This window comes from Pundamilia nyererei, unplaced genomic scaffold (assembly GCF_000239375.1).
Source record: "Pundamilia nyererei isolate P.nyererei 1_Seehausen unplaced genomic scaffold, PunNye1.0 scaffold00203, whole genome shotgun sequence".
Taxonomy (NCBI): Eukaryota; Metazoa; Chordata; class Actinopteri; order Cichliformes; family Cichlidae; genus Pundamilia; species Pundamilia nyererei.
The window spans coordinates 877,915-885,809 of NW_005187604.1; the positions used below are offsets into that span (position 1 = coordinate 877,915).

Here is a 7,895-nt window from a genome sequence, read left to right on the forward strand (position 1 = left end):
ATCAATAAAACATTTTTTTTTTATATATTGCTGCATTTTGTATACGTTCATACTCAAGTTTAAATAAACAACAACACTAAAGCTATTCTGTTATAAAAAAAAAAAAAAAAAATACACTGCACCCAAAATGTTTCATAGTTCAGCAATACTGATCAATCTAATAAACTTAAACCTACTCAATCCTTCCTATTCTGGTGTTTTAAAGAGTACTTAGCAAGTAATATTAAATAAATTCTAACAACAGCTTATCAAGGTTAAACGTGCTGCTGTTGTTCAGCCACTGGTTTCCTCTTTCTGGTGCAAATTGGGCCAAAAACAAACAAGAGAGACGGACTCTCGACAGAAAAGCCGATCAGCTGATCATTAATCAGTTTCACGATTGAAGTAGCAGCAAGAAGAGGCAGTCGCTCCATATATCGGTTGTTTAGCTTAACGTGGGAATGCTTTACAAACATTCAGAGATGAACTTGCACACTTGCTTTACTTCTCTCTGAGATAACTTCATTGGAGATGAAATGCTGGTTTGGTAGCGAGGCTACAAATACACACAGCTGCTCTATCACGTGAGCACACTGCTCCGACGTGCTACGGTTATGAGCCGAGTTACGTCACAAGTTTTGTGAGGTGCTTTTTTTTTTAATATTTAATGGATCGATTACATTTTTTATTTCTCTCCTATATCCAATCCAGTAATTTACATCAGTATCGGACCGATACGTAATATTGGATCGGTCCATCTATCATACTTACATGGACAGAACCAACAAAGGTAGAACCTGCAGACTCTACACAGAGAGCCTCCCAGTTGGAAGATTCTTGCTCTGAGAGTGCTCACAAGTGCATTTGGTCTTTCTGAGAATGTAGCAAGCTGCTGATTTGCTGCTCATAAAGTTTCTTCTCTCTCCCTGTTAAGTGTGTTCTGGTTTTTGCTTTCTACCTCGTTCACTTGCGTTGACAACTGTTTGATTACATATTGGAATTTCCGATGAACAGTTGCCAAATTCAGATTCAATGAACTCTAGACTTTGTTAACATAAAATGATCCTGTCAGTTGTTTGCCTTGTAAATCTCAAAGCCTGAGAAAAAGGATGGATTATGTTAAATTGTTATTAAACCACTAATGTAAACATTTAGTTTAACTAAAGCATTAAGGTCTGTGCTTCAGTCAGCTCTAGACTGCTCCATTTTAAATCCACCGTGGGGATGTCCAGAAGCAAAATTATGAAACCTGTGTCCTTGTCCAAAAATATGTAGGCCTGACTGCATGTGAACGCTTACATCTGGATTATGCCTACTGTTGTCTCCTGCATGAATAGCAGTGCGTTTTTTAAAAGTGCTGCCAGTGCATGCCAGCCTTTGGTGTCATTTCAGCTTGTTGTGCACCTCTTCATTACCTCCTCAACTTAGGTTTCCCATTTGGAGCAGTCCCAGCAACCCTGAATTAACAGTCCAAGATGGCAGTAGTGACTTTAAACCCTAGGAAAGCTGTAAAACTCTTAGTTTCATAAGATAACATCAAACGGATAGTTTCGCAAACTTGACAGTGTGATAATGAGATACATAAAGCCTTTTAAGCTTTATAGTTGCTAAATATTTACTTTACAGCTTACACTTGTTCCTCTTTTATCTGTAATTCATGTTTTATTTTAATTATTGAAATTGTTAACAAATCCTATCTGAGCCCCTTTAAACACACATTGTTAAACTTTGCATAAGCTTCAGTTAAAATAAATCAGTGACCTGCGGGAATACAGGCAGACAACACAAGAAGTACACAGTTGCTTATGTAGGTGTTTGTATACTTTTTTTTGTGCTGCACTAAGCTGCTGTATGCAGCGATGATCAGCTTTTGAAGTACCCTGAAAGTTAATATTGACAGTAGCTTTGTGCATCAACGTTAGCTTAATGCAGTAAATGAACAGAGCAGAACATAAACATGACAGAGCTCCTGCTGTGAGAGTGCCGTTTGAATGACAGAATGACTTCTGGCAAAACGTGTTAAATAAAGCAGAGTTTCGTACAAGATATTACTGTCACAGTGAAAAGCTCCACAGCCCGCCAGATGTGAATGATTGACACAGAAACTGTACTGCATTTGTAGTTCTACCTCCCTGTGTTGTACACTATAGAGCGTGAAAACTTCAATCTAAACACAAGTTGAGGAAATCTCTGAACTCTGATTAACAGCATGTGTCTTTGTGGCAGCATCTTTACTTATGTTTGACCTTTAAAAATGTTTAAGGTAATACGGTGAGCAGTATTATTCAGGCAGTCATACATCACATTTATCACATTTCTTTGCTTGCGTAATAAAAATAGCAGTGTGATGAAAAACAGTGAATAATAAGCCCTTTTCAGAAGATATTTAAATAGCATTGCTGGTTTGAGCTGTTAAGATCGTGGCTTAAGAGTTGGGAGGTCGCCTTGTAATCGGAAGGTTGCCGGTTCGAGCCCCGGCTTGGACAGTCTCGGTCGTTGTGTCCTTGGGCAAGACACTTCACCCGGTGGCGCCAGTGTCCGGCAGCCTCGCCTCTGTCAGTGCGCCCCAGGGTGGCTGTGGCTACAATGTAGCTGCCATCACCAGTGTGTGAATGTGTGTGTGAATGGGTGGATGACTGGATCTGTAAAGCGTTTTGGGGTCCTTAGGGACTAGTAAAGCGCTATATAAATACAGGCCATTTAAGAGACGTTTGTGTCATTGAGACATATGTAGAAAACCAAACATTACTCATGCTTTTATTTAAGCAGTCTATGACTGTTTTAGCATCATATCATGCTGTAGAGAGTACAATTTGCAGAAAGGGCCAGATTTTCTTACTGCATCAGCTGTCTGTGCAGTGCCAGAGCTTGGGCTCTTCTGTTCTGTAGTTCTGCATATTTCTGGCCCTCATTACATTTAAATATGAAGCTTTGAAGAGAGGGGAAGAATCATTGCCCGCTATATGACGCATGCAAGCCGTGGATACATAACAGACAGAAAACACAATTTTGAGTGTTTCGGGGCTCCTTTAATATGACTATACTACAAGGATGTGGTCCGTAATGAAAACTGCAGAGAGCACAAAAGCTGCTTTTCTTTATGTGTTTGTTTGGATTTTAACTGTCTCTCATGCCTGATCTGTTACATAAAGTGCATCAAAATACCGCTATTTGACCTGAAGCATGTTAAAGAAAGTGTGACTCTTCAGGTCTCACTGGATGTAACTCAGCCGCCTGAGAATCATATTCCTTGGGTTGTTTTTTTTTTAATGCTTAGCTACTGCCAGACAGAGTATGCAGAAACAACAAACAAAAGCCTCCCACTGGATATTACTGTTCATAACTATCAGAAATGGGTTATAGCTGCAGACCTGTTGAGCATCAAGTCATGTCAGTAATGCCACAGAACAAAACTGAGACATAATGTTCGAGGAGGAGGAGTATTAGTGTCACTAACATAGAAGTTCATGTGTATTCAGCTAGCTTGGCAGAACATCTGAAAACATGTTGTTTTGGTCCTTTTTACACTGTTGGGATTGTAGCTAATTGAAGATGGATTACAAAAATATTGATTCTGTTGGTGGTTATACAGTCAATCAAATAAACACAAGGTGATTTCTACTTGTCCTTGGTTATGGGACAGTGTGTGATCTGTGTGCATTTCTTGGGGATAAAGTTTAGTTTCAGAGCAATATGTTAGTGAGGCTGATGAATTACAGATGAATGGCATCACTGAAAATAAATACGTTCACTATGAATTTAAATTATTTTCTGCAGCTTTCCTCGGGCATCAGTCTCTCTCTTTGTGTATTTTATATTGTTTATCCTTCTCCGCGACCTGTTGCTCCTGACTGAAGTAGGCAGCGTTTGATTGGTCCATTTTATCCCCCAAAAAAAAAAACCCATTAGATGCCTGCAAAGCAAAAGGCCTGGGTTAAAAAGGAAAGTTAATAGATGCCGTTATGATACGGATTATCTCTGTATCATAACATATTGGGATTCTAGGTTTTGTCGAGCCGCCTAATGCATTGAAATCCCAACTTTGGCAAGCTCACTTTGTTGTATGCGCTTCTGTGTTTTCAAAACTCCTGTTAACATCGACTGACACGTCTACAAAATAAGGATTTTTCTCCGACGTGGATCATTCTTCTCAGCATGATCTGAACCACAGTCTGCCATATCTCAGCTTTTTGGAGCGTTTTTCAGTTTAGTCGACAGCACACACCCTCCGAGTGTGACTTACTCATGTTTAGTTACGTTTGTTGCAGTTTGACAAGCAACATTTTTGCAACCAACAACACAACTGTAGATCAGCCTGTTACTCTAATTTTTAAAAGCTGAGAAATACACAAAGGGTTTTGAATAATGCACATTTATATGGAAAGGGCTTTTAAATGCAACACTTCTGTCTCAGCTCACCTGTCTTTAAGTCAGCTTTTAAGAAATGTTCATAAATGCAGTAAATGACAAATTAAATGGAAAAACTGGCACAGAGTGTCTTAGTAATGTTGGTATTCCTCCAAAAGAGCTTCAGTCCACATTGGCATTGATTGTACAAGTGTTCATCAAACCATTCAGTGACCCTTCATCCCCTGTGGACGGAGGCACTATCGGTGTAAAAAACGCCACTCTCAGGAAAGAAATGTTTCATCATCACGCTGAACAACTTTGTACTGATTGGCATTGATCTTTCCTCTGAGGGCAGCAATGGACTCAAACTATGTCAACAAAATACCCCCTACAGGATAACATCTCACTGTTCAGGACTCCCCTTTAGTTTATTTAGTTTACTTAACTTTTACATTTGGATGTAGCTTATTTGCTCGTTTGTGCATCGCTTTGTACCTGATAGTTGGTCAATAATCTGCATTAAAGGCTCCAGTTGCCTAGGTAACGCTCCAAATTATTTACCACCCTTGCATATGTAAGTTAATGGTATCATTCACTCTCACTGGGAGGCACTTGGATTGATTACTTCAAAATGCTGAAGGTTTAACTTGCGGCCCATCCAGTTTACATCACCAGCAATTCTTTCACCGACCACTGCTTACAGTTTCACGTTCAGTGGTCTCTGGTTGCACCGTTGCTGTTGTGGATGCCCCTTCATTGTGACTTCCCTGTGAGATGATGTTCGGTGAAGTAAACTGTAACACTTGCAGATTGTGTAGATAAAAATCTGCGTGATAGATGTGCTGCCACTCTGTAATACCACTTTTGTAATTTCAGAAGTCTCTGGCCTGTCAATGCACATCACTGAGCAGATATGTTTATTTTGCTGTATCAACTCTCAGCTTGTCAGAAGTAGCCCCTTCCTTCCCCGGGTCGCCTCCACGCTGAGGCAGAAGATGGCTTCCTTCCAGAGCCTGATGGATGTGGAGGAGAATGATGCCTGTGATCCGGTGCCAGCGCAGGACAGCAACACTGGAGGATGCATCAAGACAAGAGATTATCTGTCTGGTGAGGCTGCCTCATTGCCACAGGATTAATAGTTTCATTTTTCATTGAGGATCCATGCCAGAAGGATTTCTTTATGATGTCTAGAGGCATCGTTCATAAAGCAGTGGATTAATGCGCTGCACCGTATAAGCCTGACTGTGACAACATCTTACAGCAGGGATCTCCTCTGAGCTTGGTCATCTTCTTAAATGGGCCCAGTTTCTAAGCTGTTTGTTACTGAAGTGAGACTTTATCTCTATTCCTCTGATCAAAGGTGTTTGTTTGTTTTTTTCCCTTTTTGTACCCCAAGCTGTGTTTTTATCATATATTATTTGAAATTTGATATTTTCTTTTCATTAACTTGGATGCTCCCAAGTCCCATTTGTTTTTCTATGTTTATGTAATATGCCTTTTTTTGATTGATGTTTTTTTTTTTTTTTTCACTCTCAGATGGGAACAGCCATGATGGAGGGAAGGAGAACGACCCTCCAATGATGCCTACACCCAGCAAGAGGAGGCGCACCAGCAGCCCCCCCGAAGGCTGCAGTGTGGAGATTAGAGAGGCCAGCACGCCTACCCTCTCCTCCACTTTGATGGAGCAGGAGGTACACCGACTCACTCCGACTCACTCACTTAACTGACTGCTGTAAATAATTTAGCTAAAAGGTTTTTTCCTCTGTGTGCCTGGCTCCCATTGAAGCCGTCGATTATTTTTAACGCCTTTATGAACGGTAGATCTCAGGGCCAAACAGGATTTTTTTTTTTCCTTTTTTTGACTACAAGCTTCCAAAAAGAGAAATAAACCAAAGAGCACTTTGACGCGAAATATGTTTGAGAAAACACTGCCAGTTAAATTTTTTTCTCTCTACACTAGACAAAATACTTTACAACTCCACAACTTTATTAGTGCAAAAAAAACAAAACATCAATGTATTTTCACTTAAACAAGCAGCTGTTTTTTATGTGCATTAAAGTTATATAAAAATGTAACCGTGCAAATGCAAATTCCTTGCTGACAGTTTAACCAAAAGGCATTTCCAGTGGAAACTGGCAGACATATCCTCAGCATATCCATGTATAATATCCACAAAACTTAAAAAGAGGTTATACACGCGAAACACGGTAACATTATGTTGAAGCACAGTACGTATCCAGACGCATCAGAATCAGTTTTCTCTTTCTCGGCTTTCTCACCCGACGGCACGTAGACGGACACGCTGTCGGAGCTCAACGATTGTGATGCGTAGGGTCCGCGCTGTGTTTACGTCTTTTTGCGCTGATTCTGAGCTGCAGGTTTTGTTTCTCTCCAATCAAAATTTACCGAGCCAGCAGCAAAAGAAGCAGCAAACTACGCTTCATATTTGATAAATCTCGTCATGAATTCCCTCTGACTTTTGCTGTTTTCTTCCACCACGATAAAAATCACACTTCACGCACAGCTCCCTCTCTCTCTGTACTTCAAGAACAGTTTCCCATCTCAAATCTGTTTTCTGCATTATTCATTCGCTTATTACCCACCAGTCTACTGTTGTTTACTGCGCTGTCGGCCACTGTCTTTTTCTTTTCTTTTTCTTTTTTTCCCTTAAATGACCTCCGACAAGAAAGCCTAATTTCTGCTGTTCAATACTGAAGAAATTTAAACTTTTTAAAATTATTTGAAATTGTAGAATATTTTTAAGGTTATCTGCTATAAAAAGCCAGGCCAGAAAAATCTCCTTCATGTTTTTCTGTGTTTTATTCTCATTTACTTTCACACAAAGGCATCTGCTGTGATGTTCACAATTCTGATGAAGTCTCACATGTATCAGTACTGATAAATGATCAGAATTATAATATTTCTGACTGTCTGAGGCTAAATTGAATCGAATCAGGACTTTGAGAACCGGAATCGAATGGATTATAGAAATCAGTGATGATACCCAGCCCCAGTGAGTAGCCTAGGCCTGACAGAAGTGGATGTAGCTGTGGGTAATAAGAAAAGATGAAAAGAACTAACGTTTTTGTTAAGTTAAGTCCTGATCTGTCTGAAATTCATAGCCAGTGCTCTGACACAGTGCCATCAATCTTTGAATGCTGAAAAAGCACAGTGTATCCAGGAAACACATTATATGCTGCAATATATGCACTGCCCAAGTGTCCCCTCTCCCCACTGCCTTTCAGCAACATGCAACAGCAAACAGGTCGTCAGAGGAGGCAGAGATGATGATTAAGTTTAACATTTTCTATAATATTGACAAAGCACTTTAAGCACAAGATTGTTAGTTAATAATTTAGAAATGAATATTGTCTGTATGGATTTCCCCCCCAAAAAAGTGCACATGCAAAACTGCGGTGTTAAGTAATGCGGTTGAAAAATTTGAGTGCGCCTAACTTTTGTGCCGGTACGCCTAAGTTTTTAAAGTTAGGCGTACTGGTGCGCCCATGGCAAGAAGTTAGTCTAGAGCCCTGGTATCACTCCGCGAGGCTCCTGCCTACGATAG

The 7,895-nt window shown here is 40.1% G+C and overlaps 1 protein-coding gene across 1 annotated transcript in view; it reads left to right on the forward strand.

The window, feature by feature from the left end:
* Nucleotides 1-7,895, forward strand: part of cdca2 (cell division cycle associated 2) — a 33,625-nt gene that overhangs the window by 3,500 nt on the left and 22,230 nt on the right. Inside the window, exons 4-5 of the mRNA XM_005747762.1 lie at nt 5,271-5,436; nt 5,866-6,020. Coding sequence (XP_005747819.1) covers nt 5,271-5,436; nt 5,866-6,020 — 321 coding nt within the window. The remainder of the gene's footprint in view (nt 1-5,270; nt 5,437-5,865; nt 6,021-7,895) is intronic.